At 32.7% G+C, this 17,799-nt stretch overlaps 1 protein-coding gene across 6 annotated transcripts in view; it reads right to left on the reverse strand.

Annotated features, from left to right (window-relative positions):
* Positions 1 to 17,799, reverse strand: part of LOC119768342 (putative cyclin-dependent serine/threonine-protein kinase DDB_G0272797/DDB_G0274007) — a 72,144-nt gene that overhangs the window by 43,237 nt on the left and 11,108 nt on the right. For 4 of the 6 annotated variants that reach the window (XM_038258555.1, XM_038258556.1, XM_038258554.1 and 1 more), the window contains exon 3: positions 11,508 to 12,405. In XM_038258555.1, the coding sequence (XP_038114483.1) occupies positions 12,030 to 12,405 (376 nt within the window). In that variant the 3' untranslated portion in view covers positions 11,508 to 12,029. Of the gene's footprint in view, positions 1 to 4,334; positions 5,494 to 11,507; positions 12,406 to 17,799 lie in introns of those variants that run through there. The other 2 variants (XM_038258559.1, XM_038258558.1) reach the window with 2 other exon arrangements.

Raw genomic sequence — 17,799 nt, forward strand, 5'->3', positions numbered from 1 at the left:
TCTAAAATTTTCTAAAATTTTCTAAAATTTTCTAAAATTTTCTAAAATTTTCTAAAATTTTCTAAAATTTTCTAAAATTTTCTAAAATTTTCTAAAATTTTCTAAAATTTTCTAAAATTTTCTAAAATTTTCTAAAATTTTCTAAAATTTTCTAAAATTTTCTAAAATTTTCTAAAATTTTCTAAAATTTTCTAAAATTTTCTAAAATTTTCTAAAATTTTCTAAAATTTTCTAAAATTTTCTAAAAATTTCTAAAATTTTCTAAAGTTTTCTAAAATTTTCTAAAATTTTCTAAAATTTTCTAAAGTTTTCTAAAATTTTCTAAAATTTTCTAAAATTTTCTAAAATTTTCTAAAATTTTCTAAAATTTTCGAAAATTTTCGAAAATTTTCTAAAATTTTCTAAAATTTTCTAAAATTTTCTAAAATTTTCTAAAATTTTCTGAAGTTTTCTAAAATTTTCTAAAATTTTCTAAAATTTTCTAAAATTTTCTAAAATTTTCTAAAATTTTCTAAAATTTTCTGAAATTTTCTAAAATTTTCTAAAATTTTCTGAAATTTTCTAAAATTTTCTAAAATTTTCTAAAATTTTCTAAAAATTTTCTAAAATTTTCAAAAATTTTCTAAAATTTTCTAAAATTTTCTAAAATTTTCTAAAATTTTCTAAAATTTTCTAAAATTTTCTAAAATTTTCTAAAATTTTCTAAAATTTTCTGAAATTTTCTAAAATTTTCTAAAATTTTCTAAAATTTTTTAAATTTTTCTAAAATTTTCTGAAATTTTCTAAAATTCCCAAGATTTTTTAATGTTTCTAATATTTTAAATATTTCCAATATTTTCAATATTTCCAAAATTTCCAAAATTTCAAAAACTTCCAAAATTTTCAAAAATTTCTAAAATTTTCAAAATTTTAAAAAATTTCTAAAATTTTAAAAAAAATTAACTGTCTAAAATTTTTAAAATTTTCAACACTTTATGTTCTCTAAATATATTTTTATTTAATTTTTATTCTGTCACCTAAAATCAAATTTGATAGTCTTCTTTAAAGCGATTCTAAAAATATTTTTTTTTTAACTGAAAATGAAGTGAAAATTTCTAACAATTATAGAACGAGTCATTGGCCGAATTGTGATAAAAAAGAAGGGAAAATTTCTTAGCAAGGATAAATTTGCTTATTAATCAATTTTATGTTTTCTAATATATTTAAAAAAAATAATCTTTGAATTTACTGAGCGACTCATTTCCTAATATTATTCGTGAAATAAACTCAAACACGAAAAAATTCGTTTGTCAAAGTCTAATACCTGCTTTAGATACACATTTTTAAACAATCCGTCAAACTAGTTTATAGTTCAACTTTTCAGCATTCGTTTCGAAAAGTAATATTTTTCGACACTGTTTGAATTTAAAGGGGACCAAAAAAAGACGTCAAACTAAAGCGGGAAACGATCCTTTTCTCGTACGACTCGTGCTGACTAGACTGGACTTTGTTGCGTGAAGTTCTTGGCATGAAATTCTGGGTAGTCCCGTCTGCCACGGAAGACCGTTCCCAGTTCCAATTTTCAATTTAAAATACTTGATTCTGGTAGAAAGTTCACCGGAAGCAACCAGAATAGGTAGATGTCTTTCAAAAGTCATTTGGAAGAAGATGGTGCAGCGATTCAGTGGTAATTCTCTAGAAAGATGCACAATGTTGTGGGTCATCTTATTGGTCACTCTGGAAGAGCCTGATCAGATATGGTAAGAAATCCTTGGAACTTTAGCAAGTTTTCGTCTTGAAAATGTTCGTCTTGGCAATATATATTCTTCAATCAGTGCAGCGTCCACGTCCTAGGAAAATTCAAACATTCGTCGCAACCCAGCACCCGATCTGTCATCATGCTCTGCAGTGCAATAGTGATTTGTGGCTATCACGAACGGCACCAGATTGCGCCATGTTCTGCGGTTTGCCTACGAACATGCTCTGCACTGGATGAGACTGATGTTCCATCAAAACAGGACCACCACCACCAGACTTTGCGGTCTTCGAGCGCCACGAACCGATTTTGGCTTTCGATGACGAACATGCTGTGGTTTTTGCTCTTAGATAACAGATTCATCATGAAGAGATTACTGGAAAAGCCGAACTTGTTGAAGCACCGGGCGTCTCCAGTGCGGAACTGAGAAATGTAGGCGACTAACCGCTACAGTGGAACCCCGATAGCGTGACAAACAAGAGTGGCAATTCTGATCAAAAAGTAGTGACAATCTCAAAGGTGTCAAACCAGCGGCGTTCAACTGTACTGTAACTGATATCGAATCAACCGCTGGGATCGGAAAAAGAAGTGGCGAACCTCAAAAATCAGTGCAGTGATTAAGTTGACCCAAAACTGACCACCGTAAAGTGCAATTTGTTCAAATGAGTCGCACGTGCGTGTTAAATAACAACTTGCGAATTTTGCAAAGTGACTTAAACGCCATTTGGGGGTAAACCTGTCTCAAACTGTCACTTACGTCACATTACCAATTTAAGCCCCACCAAGTCAACCGAACATTTTGTGCGTGAAACTCATGCGTGGCTTCCGTAGTGAAATTCGTACCCTTTGATCTGGTCAACCACACACGTGCGACGGGGAAAAGCATCGCTCAAACCCCCGAATGTAGGCAGCACACGGTGCGACGCAAACAGCAAACCACGCGGCTTCATAATAAAATGAGTTTTTGCTTGTGTTTCGCGAAAGGACCAATTACGGCACTATTGCGGAGGGCTCGGTTTTGGCTACAAATTGAATACTTTGGTGAGGTGAACACACTCCACTTAATGATGCGAGTTGGTGGGTGTTTGATTGTCGCTACTTGAGGTCCTGGTAACTGTTTTTGGTATTCAAACTAAGTGATATTGGTGGTGGTTTAGAGACGAAATGTAGTACAAATTAGTTGCTGAAAAAGCTAAATTTTTGGTTGAATCAGCTTTTATGAAATTTATTATTATTTTGTGTAATTTGTGTGTTTTGTGTATTTTGTGTATTTTGTGTATTTTGTGTATTTTGCGTATTTTTGTATTTTTTTTATTTTTGTATTTTTGTATTTTTGTATTTTTGTATTTATGTATTTTTGTATTTTTGTATTTTTGTATTTATGTATTTTTGTATTTTTGTATTTTTGTATTTTTGTATTTTTGTATTTTTGTATTTTTGTATTTTTGTATTTTTGCATTTTTGTATTTTTGTATTTTTATGTTTTATTTTTGTATTTTTGTATTTTTGTATTTTTGTATTTTTGTATTTTTGTATTTTTGTATTTTTGTATTTTTGTATTTTTGTATTTTTGTATTTTTGTATTTTTGTATTTTTGTATTTTTGTATTTTTGTATTTTTGTATTTTTGTATTTTTGTATTTTTGTATTTTTGTATTTTGTATTTTTGTATTTTGTATTTTTGTATTTTGTATTTTTGTATTTTTGTATTTTTGTATTTTTGTATTTTTGTATTTTTGTATTTTGTATTTTTGTATTTTGTATTTTTGTATTTTGTATTTTTGTATTTTGTATTTTTGTATTTTTATTTTTGTATTTTTGTATTTTGTATTTTTGTATTTTTGTATTTTTGTATTTTGTATTTTTGTATTTTTGTATTTTTGTATTTTTGTATTTTTGTATTTTGTATTTTGTATTTTTGTATTTTTGTATTTTTGTATTTTTGTATTTTTGTATTTTTGTATTTTTGTATTTTTGTATTTTGTATTTTTGTATTTTTGTATTTTTGTATTTTTGTATTTTTGTATTTTTGTATTTTTGTATTTTTGTATTTTTGTATTTTTGTATTTTTGTATTTTTGTATTTTTGTATTTTTGTATTTTTGTATTTTTGTATTTTTGTATTTTTGTATTTTTGTATTTTTGTATTTTTGTATTTTTGTATTTTTGTATTTTTGTATTTTTGTATTTTTGTATTTTTGTATTTTTGTATTTTTGTATTTTTGTATTTTTGTATTTTTGTATTTTTGTATTTTTGTATTTTTGTATTTTTGTATTTTTGTATTTTTGTATTTTTGTATTTTTATTTTTGTATTTTTGTATTTTTGTATTTTGTATTTTTGTATTTTTGTATTTTTGTATTTTGTATTTTTGTATTTTTGTATTTTTGTATTTTTGTATTTTGTATTTTTGTATTTTTGTATTTTTGTATTTTGTATTTTTGTATTTTTGTATTTTTGTATTTTGTATTTTTGTATTTTGTATTTTTGTATTTTTGTATTTTTGTATTTTTGTATTTTTGTATTTTTGTATTTTTGTATTTTTGTATTTTTGTATTTTTGTATTTTTGTATTTTTGTATTTTTGTATTTTTGTATTTTTTTATTTTTGTATTTTTGTATTTTTGTATTTTTGTATTTTTGTATTTTAGATTCACATTAATACTTTTCAAATATTTCCGCATGATTATTCAATTCATCTCTATTCCAAATTCAATTTTTCATTCAATTTCAACTTGCGCAAACTTTGTTAATATTTTCCCTTCATCATTCCCTGTGCATATTACTGTCAGATTGATTTAACTTTTCTGTGCAATACCATCTTGCTGCTGCCCCTGCTGTGCTACTTTACAAGTACTGTCACATCTTTCTTTTTTATTTTCTTTCTCTCTGGTTTGTTGCCTCTTGGCATAGTTTTCCACAACACAATTGGCAAATCGGAGGAGAAAAGCAAAAGTTTTCCCCCTGCTCCGCCGAGCCGCCAGCTATGTCACGTTGGGAATAAGCTTTGTCTGCACTGCTCGAGAATTTGTCTGCATGCTGCGGCGAGTGGAAGATAACAAACTCTGTGACACAATAAGAGTGCGGTGCAGTGTGGAGGCTCAAGCAATCCTCTGCACTGTAAAACGTTTAGTTGTGAATTTACGTGAATTTCATGTAATTTCACATGTTTAAAAGAAATGTTATAAAAATGTCTTGAAAGCGAAAATCGAAAGATTTTTTTACAGTGTCCAACAAATTTCAACGACACAGTATTATAACGACACATACAACTATATTGGATTTCTTTGGAAAAGCCACCCAAACGAAACTAAAGAAAAGAAAATCTTCTGCTTTTCTCGACGAACGGAGAGCGGAGTTTTCACGGTTGAGTTGCGTCGGCTTCGTGCAAGATTCACCCTTTTCTTGTGCAATTTTTCCTTTTCCTCCAGGTTTTATGTGTGGTTGTGTGTGCGTCTTTATCTCGTTGTCATTGTGTGTGATTGTATTTGTGTATGTGTGACTCTGTTTTGCCAACACAGGCACGTTTTCTGTTGTTTTTCTTCTTCTTTGCTTTTGCATTTAATTAAGATGCATGCGGGAAGCTGTTTATTCTCGAAGAAAAATAAAGTTAGGTTGACTTGCTCTCCGTTTAAGGGTTTCTTCAAATTGAATAATGGATGTAGGTTATCTACCTGGAAGTGCCTTATTTATACGAAGAAAGAGCCCCCGGTTTGCCTTCTTCCGAGTGTCGTTATTTGATGTTTACTTCCAGTTTCGTACCTGTAACGAGATAGGAGATGTGTAACAAAGGTTAGAAAGTGGCATGAAATTACGATTACATCATTTTGACGTAGCCTTGAACCTCGCCAGCCCATTCGCTCGTTATGTAAAATTTTCACCAAACATCAACAGCACAAATCGATTCCAAATAAATTCAATTTGATGCCCCACCGAAATTATCAACAAACACGCGATACCGTGTTGCCAAACCAAAATGGAACCTCCCAACCTCCAAGAGTCCTACCGGTGTACCTGGCTCTTTTTGGGCGGAAAATTGTTTACATAACAAAAAAAGTCCTCCACCTTTTGCCGGTATCACATCAGAAAGATCCAAGAGCCGCACACCTTGGGAATGTGCTTAAAAAGGCAGTTTTTCGCCTTCTGAAGAAAGTGTAGCAGCACCGATGAGGGGGTCGTTGTAAATCACTTTGTTTGAATCTCGGTGAAATTTTCAATAATTCATCAAGTCTCAACAACTCAGTGAGTAGTATCAAAATCAACAAAATCAACAAAATCAACAAAATCAACAAAATCAACAAAATCAACAAAATCAACAAAATCAACAAAATCAACAAAATCAACAAAATCAACAAAATCAACAAAATCAACAAAATCAACAAAATCAACAAAATCAACAAAATCAACAAAATCAACACCAAATCAACAAAATCAACAAAATCAACCAAATCAACAAGTTAGTTGTTTAGTTATTTAGTTTTTGTGTCTTTTGTGATTTTGTTGATTTTGTTGGTTTTATTGATTTTGTTTATTTTGTTCATTTTGTTGATTTTGTTCATTTTGTTGATTTTGTTGATTTTGTTGATTTTGTTGATTTTGTTGATTTTGTTGATTTTGTTGATTTTGTTGATTTTGTTGATTTTGTTGATTTTGTTGATTTTGTTGATTTTGTTGATTTTGTTGATTTTGTTGATTTTGTTGATTTTGTTGATTTTGTTGATTTTGTTGATTTTGTTGATTTTGCTGATTTTGTAGATTTTGTTGATTTTGTTGATTTTGTAGATTTTGTTGATTTTGTTGATTTTGTTGATTTTGTTGATTTTGTTGATTTTGTTGATTTTGTTGATTTTGTTGATTTTGTTGATTTTGCTGATTTTGTTGATTTTGTTGATTTTGTTGATTTTGTTGATTTTGTTGATTTTGTTGATTTTGTTGATTTTGTAGATTTTGTAGATTTTGTTGATTTTGTTGATTTTGTTGATTTTGTTGATTTTGTTGATTTTGTTGATTTTGTTGATTTTGTTGATTTTGTTGATTTTGTTGATTTTGTTGATTTTGTTGATTTTGTTGATTTTGTTGATTTTGTTGATTTTGTTGATTTTGCTGATTTTGTTGATTTTGTTGATTTTGTAGATTTTGTTGATTTTGTTGATTTTGTTGATTTTGTTGATTTTGTTGATTTTGTTGATTTTGTTGATTTTGTTGATTTTGTTGATTTTGTTGATTTTGTTGATTTTTTTGATTTTTTTGATTTTGTTGATTTTGTTGATTTTGTTGATTTTGTTGATTTTGTTGATTTTGTTGATTTTGTTGATTTTGTTGATTTTGTTGATTTTGTTGATTTTGTTGATTTTATAGATTTGGTTGATTTTGTTGATTTTGTTGATTGTGTTGATTTTGTTGACATTGTTGATTTTGTTGATTTTTTTTATTTTGTTGATTTTGTTGAATCGCTGAGTTGTTGATTTGTTGATTTTATGATTCGTGATCTGTTCATTTCTTGATTTGTCGATTCGTTGCGTTGTTGATTTTGAATTTTAGAAAAACGTGTAATTGCAAACGGAATTCAGGAACTACCAAAACTTGAACATTCCTCAAAACGTGCTGACTGAAACCTCTGAACAACTCCTTTAGAAGCAACCAGCCGAGTCATAAAGCCAGATTTCGGCAAAGCTCTCGAAAATATCGATCCTTTGAAATTCGATCCTGACATTTCTTAAGAACTCGGTCACACCAACCCAGCCTTCTTGGCTGGCTCAAATCTTTGCATGCACGAGCGTCTCCCGCTCGACATAATCAAAATTTCTGCCTTATTACCGACGCACATCACGCTGCCTCCCCCACCACGTGGGACGTGTTGAGCACGCGGGGAATCATATGTGTACGGCGTTGGGGGATAACCCTTGAAGTGAATTTTGATGATAAAAAGGTCTACACGTTTTGAAAATCTTCAATTCTAAAATATCGAAAGTTTCTAAAAGTCTACAAATCAATCAATTCTCAAATTTTGAAAGTCTACAAATCTCCAAATTATTATAAAAAGTCTCCCAAATCTTATAAATCTCCCTTTTTCGAATTCTAGATTGGTTTTCATATATTATTTTTTTTTCGAAAAGTCTCCAAATCTTGAATGTCTCAAACAATTAAATCTCATAAAATTGAATGTCTACAAATCTTCGAGCCAACAAATTCGGAAAACTTCCAAGTCATGAAAGTCTCCAAATCTTATAAGTCTGTATTTGTTTTAAAAGTCTCCACACATTTCAAAAAGTCCAACACCCTCAATCAAGGGTTAGCAGCACCACCTTCAAAGCAGCTTGAATTAGTTGCTATCGATCCCGGTTCTTACCCGAGCCCGTTCCGCAGCCTGTAGGATGGTAATTTGTAATACCTCAAAAACCGGATTATACGGCAAACCTTCGGCAATGAGTAGGAAGTAGTAGGGGGCAAGGGTTCCGCAGTAATTCATTCATAACTTGGCTCGTACTTGGCTTGGATGTTGAGGCTCACACGAGCTCAATGAAAACCTTCGGCACGGTTATTTCAGCTGCCTCGAAACTAATGAGCTTGTTGATATTCGGTTGGGCACACGTCACCGGAGAAATTAATAATCTTTGGAGCAAGAACTCTACACAACACTACACCTGCTGTCTTTGTTGTAGCAGTTGAAGTCATTACAGGTACAGGTGTGAACGGGTGACAAGGATTAATCAATTTTCGAGGATTGTTCTTGACGGAAATTGGTTTAGTGGCGCGCGATATGTAAAGCCAATTAGTTGTAATGAATCGTCGGTCCCGTCGGTGTTTGTCAAGATATTTGCGATTGTGATTAATTTCGGCGTGTGAAATGTGCGGTATGTTGGGGTATGTACGTGGTTGGATTTGGAATTTCAACCGAGGATCGCTAGACATTCCAACGGGAAAGTTGAACTGGAGCAGATGCTTTGGAGGAAAGCCACCAGCCAAGAATGTCGAATAGCTATGGTGAGATAAATTTTGATTTGATTCGATAGTTGTTACCTCTTAGTATGGTGGCGTTTTTATTCACGAAGACTTTTTACATAAAAAAGTCTCCGAATACTGACAGTCTACAAATCCTAAGTCTCCATATACCAAAAGTTACTGAAAGGAAGTCTCTAAATACAGAAAATCTTTTATTACTGAATGTCTCCAAAAAAGTGCCCAGATCCAACATTTTTTTAAAAATAAAGTCTCTACATACTTAAAATATCTAATTACTGCAAGTCTCCACAAACTGGTAGACTTCTGAAATTTATTTATTTTATTTATTTATTTATTCGTCAAACATACGTAGACTACATGATCGTTGCTTAGTTTCTAATTACAAGGGGGGAGCATCTATCTTTGATTGTAAAACTGTTTTTTCATGGTGGATTTTGTCATTGTGAAATCGATTATGTTATTATATTTGTTATAAGTTTCCATCATTCTATTCATGGGCCCGTGTTTAGCGTAGTCAGTTCTGTGAAAATGCAATGCGAATGGCTCACGTGCTCTCAATACGCGTGTGGGTTCATAGAAATTTAATGTTTGTAACAACTCTGGAGAATTAATTCGGTTTGCAATAAGATCATTTACGAACGAGAGAGAAGCGGATTCACGACGCTTTACAAGTGTTTCTAAGCTTATTAACATACAGCGTGCAATATACGAAGGAAGTGGAAACACTGTCCACCCTAGTTTACGAAGAGCAAATAGTAAAAATTGTTTTTGCACTGATTCAATACGGGTTTCATGTGTTTTGATGTGTGGACTCCACACGACGCTACAATATTCAAGAATAGAGCGAACATAAGCTATGAACAATGTTTTCAATGTATAGGGGTCCTTAAAGTTATAACTGAATCGTTTTATGAAGTTGAGCATATTAGTTGCTTTGAATACCATCGTGTTGTAATGTTCGATGAAAGTCATTTTAGAATCAAGTATGACTCCTAAATCTCTAACATTTGAACAGGTTTCAACTATCTGGTTGTCTAGTTTTACGTTTATATTTGGCTTATTTATTTTTCTGCTGAACAAGATCGATGTACACTTTTAATGTTAAGTTGTAAAAGGCTACGACAGCACCATTCAAAAAATATGTTGATTTCGTTCTGGAATCTTGAAGCGTCAGTTTCGTCTTTAATTTTCATAAACAATTTCATGTCATCTGCGTAAATCGAAACGTTGATATGCTTAAATATAAAGGATACATCATTTACGTAAAGAATAAAAAGTAATGGGCCTAAATGAGAGCCTTGAGGTACCCCGGAAGTTACATTGATGAGCCTAGATATGAGGCCATTAAATTTAACACATTGCGTGCGTTTTGTTAAGTAAGATTTAAGCCATGAAAGTAGATTAGAATCAATTCCGATTTTATCTAATTTGAAAAGAAGCATAGGAATGTCCACTCTGTCGAAGGCTTTGCTAAAGTCAGTATAGAGTGTCTGTACAGAGTTTTTGTTATCCATTTCATTCAATGTGTAGTTTACGAACGAGAGAAGATTAGTTGCTGTTGAGCGCCCTTTGAAAAATCCATGCTGTTTTTGTGTTATGTAGTCTTTTAATTGAGCAAACATTTTGTTGTTTACTATTGCCTCAAAGAGCTTGGGAATACATGAAATAAGAGCAATTCCACGGAAGTTTTTCACGTCAGATTTTTTACCGGATTTGAAAATTGGAACTAAATATGATTTCTTCCAAGCACTTGGGAATATTCCTGATTTTAATGATAGATTAAATAGCCAATAAAGCGGAGAAGCCAGTTCAGAGGCTACATTTTTCGCAAATTTTGGAGATATTCCATCTGGTCCGGTACTTTTCGAACTGTCAAGAGCTTTAAGAGCCGCCTGAATTTCATCTAAGGATAAGCTATCGACTGTTATTTCGTTATTCGCTTGGGGTATAAAGGAAAAGTAGCTTCGGTCCCGATCGTTTTCATCAAAAGAGGTGTATACGCTTTCAAAAAAGTTTGCAAATAGTTCACAAATTTCTGCACTGTTTTTGCCAATTTTATTGTCGAGAGACATATTTGACGGCAAATTACTACTTTTTAATTTTGATTTGACAAAATTGAAAAACTGCTTGGAATCACTCTTGATTTCCGATTCTACCTTTCTATGATACTTTTCAAATTCAAATTGGATGGTGACTTCTAACTGACTGCATATTTGTAGATACTCATCAAGTTTTTGGCTATTGCTTTTGTAAGCTTTGTGAGCTTTTTGTTTTCTATTTTTAAGGTTTTTAACCTCTCTTGTAAACCAAGGCGGGTGTTTGTCAATTGTGCGTCTTTTTCTTCGTATTGGGACGCTTTCATCGAGGATGTCGAATATAATGCTATAGAAAGTGTTAACTGCTAGCTCGATGTTCGTTTCTTTCTCTAGTAATGCTTTCCAATCAACTTCTAATAGTCTACGTTTGATTAAGGGATAATTGGCATTATTGTAATCAGGAATTTCTTCGTAATCTGAACCATCTGGTCTGTTAATAGCCTTATGCACGAAAAGTGAAAATTCAATTGCTGTGTGATGAGCTTCATTTTTCCAAAGTGGATTATTTGCTTCAGTCACACAGAAGTCTTCAGTCATATTAGTAAAAAGAAGATCAAGAAAGCGATTATTTTGATTTTTAACATGATTAATTTGATTTAGGCCGAGAGAGTACATTTTATCAAAAATTAATTGTAATCTATCACTTTCCCCCCAAGATGGGAATAAGAATAGACTCATTTTCTGCGTCAACCATGAAGTCGACAGCACTGAGATTGAAATCGCCATACAAATGTATTTTGGATTCGGGATCTAGACTGGAGATAATTTTTTCAGCGTTCCTGAAGAAATCTTCATAAGAGCTGATTGGCGATAACGGGGGAAAATACACAGATGCAAAGATGTGAGTCTCTTTTGCAATCTGAGCTTTGACCCATACGTGTTCAAAATGTACAAAAACGTCAGAATCAAGTTTTTCTGAGTCAAAATCGGTTTTAATGGCGACTAAAACGCCGCCTCCTGACTTTTTCCCGGATGATAACAGATTTCTATCATTCCTGAATACATTAAAGTTGCTAGAGAAAACCTCTTCGCTTAAAATACTAGCGTCCCAACTGGTCTCCGTGCCAAGAATAGCAGTATAAAGGCATCCGCTGATAGCTTGATTAATAGTGTCGATTTTTGCGGCACTTTTCATTCTATTGAAGTTTTGACAGTAAGTCAAAATTTCAATTAAATTATTAGACGCAGTGGTTGGACTTGTCAAAATTATATTATCGCTGGCTTCACATGAAGGCGTCATTAGTTCATAAAATTTCCTGTTTCCGAAAAAGAGCTACGTTGTGCTGGCCGGAACATCCAGCTAGGTGTTTCACTGTATACCTGTGCGCTTCTATGTATTAGCTGAGCTTGGGTGGGCTGTTGCTGTTGATGAAGTTGTGGTTGCTGTTGTGCCGGTGGGTGTTGCTGGTGAAGTTGTGGTTGCTGTTGTTGGTGGGACTGGGCTTGTAGTTGTTGCTGTAGATTTTGATGCTGTTGTTGATGGGGTTGTGGTTGTTGCTGTTGTTGCTGGAGGGGGTGGGCTTGTTGCGGCTGCTGTAGGTGTTGAAATGTTTGTTGTTGGTGTTGCTGTAGAGATGGTTGCTGAAGTTGTTGAAGTTGTTGATGTTGCAATAATCTACGAAAACAAAAACAACTATGTACAGAATGTCTCCAAATACAGGTGTCTCCAAATATTGTAAGTCTACAAATATTAAAAGTCTCCAAAAACTAGCAGTCTTCCAAAACAATTATCTGAATACAAAATATCTCCAAATACTAAAAGTCTACAAATACTAAAAATCTAAAAACTGGAAGATTCGGAATACCGAAACTGTCTAAAACAGAAAGTCTATAAATACAGAGTATCTCCAAATACAGTAAGTCTCGCAATACAGAAAGTTGCCATAAAAGAAAAGCCACTATACATAGCAAGTCAAACTTGAAGTCTCAAAATGTCAAAAGTGTCCAATTACAGAAAGCCTCCAGATATGAATGGCTCAAAAATTGATGTTGTTTAGGTACTGATTGCTCAATTACAGATAGTCCACAAATACTGGAAGTCTCCGAATACTAAAAGTCTCCTTATACTTAAGTCTCCACAAACTAAAAGTCTTCTTAGTACAGAAAGACTTCAAGCACAGAAAGTCTTAAAATAGAAGAATGTCTCCAAATGCTGAAAGTCTTTACATATTAAAAGTCTTAAAAAAAACAGCAGTCTTTCAAAACTAAATTCTCTACATACAAAATGTCTCCAAATACTAAAAATCTCTAAAAAATGGAAGTCCTCTAATACTGAATATTTCCAAAAAGAAAGTCTATAATACTCTGTCTCCAAATACAATAACTCTCGCAATACAGAAAGTTACCATAAAAGAAAGCCAATTACAAAAAGTCTCCAGACAAAAAGCGTCTCCAAATATTGATAGCCGCAAAAAAACTGAAAGTCTCCGAAACTCTGTAGAATCTCGAAAAACAGCAAGTTCAAATACTGAAAGTGCCCAATTACAGATAGTCTCCATATACCAAAAATCTCCGAATACTAAGAGTCTCCAAACACTAAAAGTCTCCATGTACTCAATTCTCCACAAGCTGAAAGTTTTCATAAAACAGAAGGACTACAAGCCCAGAAGGTCTCAACATGCACAAAAATCACCGAATGCTGATAGTCTCCAAATACAAAAAGTCTCCTAAAACTAGCAGTCTCCCAAAACAAATGGAGACTTCTTGTACAGAAATTATATAAACACAAAATGTTTCCAAATTCTGAAAGTCTCCACAAACTTAAAGTCTCCACCAACTGGAAGTCTTTTAAGTACAGAAAGTTTACAAATACAAAAAATCTCCAAGTGTAGAATGTCTCAAAATACTGAAAGTCTTCAAATAATAAAAGTCTCCAAATGTCTACAAAACTTGATGTCCTCAAAGTATGTTAAATTGTCAAATACAGAAAGTCTCAAAATATAGAAAGTCTCCAAACAATGTAAGTTTTTTTTAAACTAAAGGTCTTCAAATACATTCCAAGTCTTCAAAGAACAGAGAGTATCAAAGCAGAGATAGCCTCAAATTTCAAAAAGTCTCCAAATACTAGCACAAACTGAAAATCTTCATAGTAGAAAAAGACTACAAGCACAGAGAGTCTCAAAATACTGAAAGTTTAAGAATGTTGAAAGTTTCCATATGCTGAAAGTCTCCAAATACTAAATGTCTCTAAAAATTAGCGATCTTCCAAAACAAATGGATATTTCATGTAAAGAAATTCTCTCAATACAAAATGTCTCGAAATACTTAAAGTCTCCACAAACTGGATGTCTTCAAAGTAAAGAAAACTCCAAATACAAAAATCCGCCAATTAAAAAAGTCTCCAAAAACTGAAAGTGTAAAAATAATGAAAGTCTCCAAAACTGGATGTCTTCAAAGTATAGAAAATCTCCAAGTATAGAAAGTTTTAAAATACAGAAAGTTGGTAAGTTTTCAAGAACTAAAGGTCTTCAAATACTGGAAAGCTCATAATGCCGAGTATTTCCAAGTCTTCAAAGTACAGAGAGTCTCCAAGTAGAGAAAACCTCAAATTTCAAAAAGTCACAAACTGAAAGTCTTCACAGTAGAGAAAGACTACAAGCGCAGAAAGTCTCAAAATACTGAAAGTCTCGAAATACTAAAAGTCTCCAAAAACTAGCAATCTTCCAAAACAAATGGAGACTTCATGTACAGAAAATCTCTAAATACTAAATGTCTCTGAAAACATAAAGCCTACACTAAGTGATAGTCTTCAAAGTACATAAAGTCTTCAAATACAAAAATCTACCAAATACAAAAAGTCTCCAAAACAGGATGTCTTCAAAGAATTGAAAACTTCCAAGTACAGTAAGTCTCAAAATATCTAAAGTTTCCACATACTGTAAGTTTTTGAATACTAAAAGTTTTTAAATTCTGGAAGTATCTTAGTGCCGAATATTTCCAAAACAAAGGACAGAATATCTCCAAATACAGAAAGTCTCCAAATGCAGCAAGTCATCACAAAAAAACTATGATACACAGCAAATTTCTAAAAACTTAAAGTACTCAATGACAGAAAGTCTTCCGACAGTCAAAAAACGGAATTTCAAAATACTGAAAGTTCCCAACCACAAAAAGTCTCCAAATATTGACAATCTTAAAAAACTGAATCTCCATAAACTGAAAAGTCAAAACTGAAAACAGAAAGCAAAATTACGGGAGAGGCATAGTTGTAGAAAGTCTCCTAATATTGAATGTCTCCTACTTAAAAGTCTCCAATTTTCGAAGAGTATAAAAATACCGTAAATCCTCCAAAAACAGAAAATCCAGGTACTTCTTTTAAAACATAAAGTTAATGAATACAAAATGCCTCAAAATACGAAGTCTTCCAATATGTAAAGTCACTCAACAAAGCATGTCTCCTGAAAAAGAAAGTCTCCAAATTGTTGAAGTTTCCTCATACTAGCAGTTTTCGAAAATTGGAAGTATCCAGTAACAGAAAGTCTCCAAACACTGAATATCTAATAATACTGAATGATTCATATGACGAATAGTTTCCAAATCATAAATGTTTTTAATTCGATAGGTCTTTTAATTTTTAAAGTCTCCAAATCAGGGCCGTTTGTCTCCACTCAAAATCGATAAAGTCTCCAAAACAAGCAATATTGTTCGAAAGACTTCATGGAAATCTTCAAATTCTGTACGTTTTTCAATCAAACTTCAAGTCAACAAATCTTGAAAGTCTACAAATTTAATTTCAAAGCAAGACTGCAGCATCCCACCTCCAACCTGCATACTAAATGTGCCTGGGTTTCTTGTTCGACCGCAGTAATATATTACAATAATTTACTATTTACACTGCCAGACAGCAACGGCTAGTCCTATTTGCGGAGCTCGCCAAGTCAGGAGGAGTTGTTCCGGGAAACACTAGCCAGGGAGAGAACCTGTCGAGTTCAGCAATTTCCCATTTATTTGCATTCTAATCACTTTGATCCACCGAAAACCTCGAGTCCGATGGAGTAGCAGCAGCAGCAGGAAGTGGTACCAGAGAAGAACACTTTTGGTCAGTAGACCTCTCTCTTGGCAAAGTGGGCGATGTAGGTTGAAGCCACTACTCAAAGCCAGGTTGTCGGTGTGGTGCACTGTTGGCAGAATTGCCTAGAATTGAGTGTCTCGAAACCTTCGAAACATATAGTTTTTCTATATAAAAAAGCTCATAAATCTATAAGTCTCCAGAAGTCTCCACAAATTCATATTCAGTCTCAAAATCTACAAAGTCAACAAACGCGAGTTTATCAAATATTTAATAAACTTATTTTACATCCTAAAATATTTTAACTCTCCAAATCTTGAATTACAAGAGACGTAAAAAGTCTCCACAAATTTAAATTTCATAAAATTTTAAAGTCTCCAAAGTTTGTCAAAAGTGAACTCATCTTAATATTTAGAATCCTATGATAGTTTAAGTCTCCAAATCTTGAATTTCCAGAAATTTTTAAAGTCTCCACAAATTTAAATTTCATAAATCTATAGAGTCTCCAATTCTACAAAGCTTTCAAAAGTGAATTCATGCATATATTTGGAATCCTATTATATGTTTGAAGTAGGAAAATCTTAAATGTCTGGAAATCTAGAATGTCTCCAATTCAAAAAGTCTACAAACTTGCAAGGTCGATTGTGCCAACACATCAAGCCAACAACGCAGCACAAAACCGTAGTACTTGTTAATTGTCTTCAAGGCACAGACACACGTACACAAATACCTGCTGAATGTGATTGTAATGGGGTGAGTGAGTGTGCGGTTCGGAGATAAGACACCCCGTACTGTCTTGAAATTTGCATGTGGTTACGTAACAAAGGTGAGGCTAGGTGTTCAAGGGATCTATTATTGCGACCCGAAAAGAGGTCCGCCTCTACTCTGCTCTCTGACGGGATGATGGAATGCCAAGTAATGAAAGTTTCCCGGCGATGATTTGGGCGGAGGGTCGACCCTTCGTTGGACTACGTATTGAATTAATATGTATGGCATGCTGGTGGTGCTGGTGGTGGCGGTAACCGAGCGTGGATAACTCTATTAGCATGTTGATGCAACAGGGATTCCAGCACAGGAAGTGAGCAAGGTTGTGGGGCCAGATGGACAACTCTTGAACACGGACATGGCGTTGGCGTAGGTCAGGTTTTGTGAAAAGGTAGCTTTGGTGAGACAAAGAGGCGGAGAAGCTGACGTTCTAGCAGCTTCTCCGCCTCAACTGTTGGTTTTAAGGATTCAATTTATTCAGTTTAATTGGACGTACTATTTACATACTAACTCTGATAGAAAGTTTATAACACTACAAACTAGATGCTAGAGGGGATTAACTCGCTTTGAAATTTTAATTTAATAATAATGAAGTTTTTACTTACAATAACTTTTTACCTATTCAGAGTTCCACGGTAAATTGAAACGCAAATCGCCGTTTCTTTGCTGTATATTGTTGACACTAAATTTTCAGCGTGAAAGTATTAGTTTGATGATGTTTACGAAATCTTATCTTAAGTTTTGCTGCTTGATTACACAGTTTGAGAAAATCTACAAAAACTTAACATGCGACAAAAAATCAATATTTTGAAAACTGAGCGGTCCAGCAAAAAATCAAAAAGGTTCATATTAAGACGTTAAAACCTTTTGAAAAGTAAGTCTTGGATGGATCAGAAAACTTTTTTGGCATCGGAAATAAATCCGATAGTTACCAACATTAGCAATTTTCTGAGATTTCAATCACTTGATCTTTTTTGTTGAGTTTTTAAATCCACCTGAAACTTTTTGGTGCCTTCAGTATGGCCAAAAATGCCATTTTTCGTCATTAGTATATAATTTTCTATACAAATTTGGCAGCAGTCCATACAAAAATGATGCATAAATATTCAAAAATATGTATATTTTGAAGGTTTTTTTGATCGATTTGGTATCTTTGGCAAAGATACCGGTATGTATAAGGACTACACTGAAAAAAATGATACACGGTAAAAAATGTTTTTGGTCATTTTTTGTCAT

This window comes from Culex quinquefasciatus, chromosome 1, assembly GCF_015732765.1.
Source record: "Culex quinquefasciatus strain JHB chromosome 1, VPISU_Cqui_1.0_pri_paternal, whole genome shotgun sequence".
NCBI classification, from domain to species: Eukaryota; Metazoa; Arthropoda; class Insecta; order Diptera; family Culicidae; genus Culex; species Culex quinquefasciatus.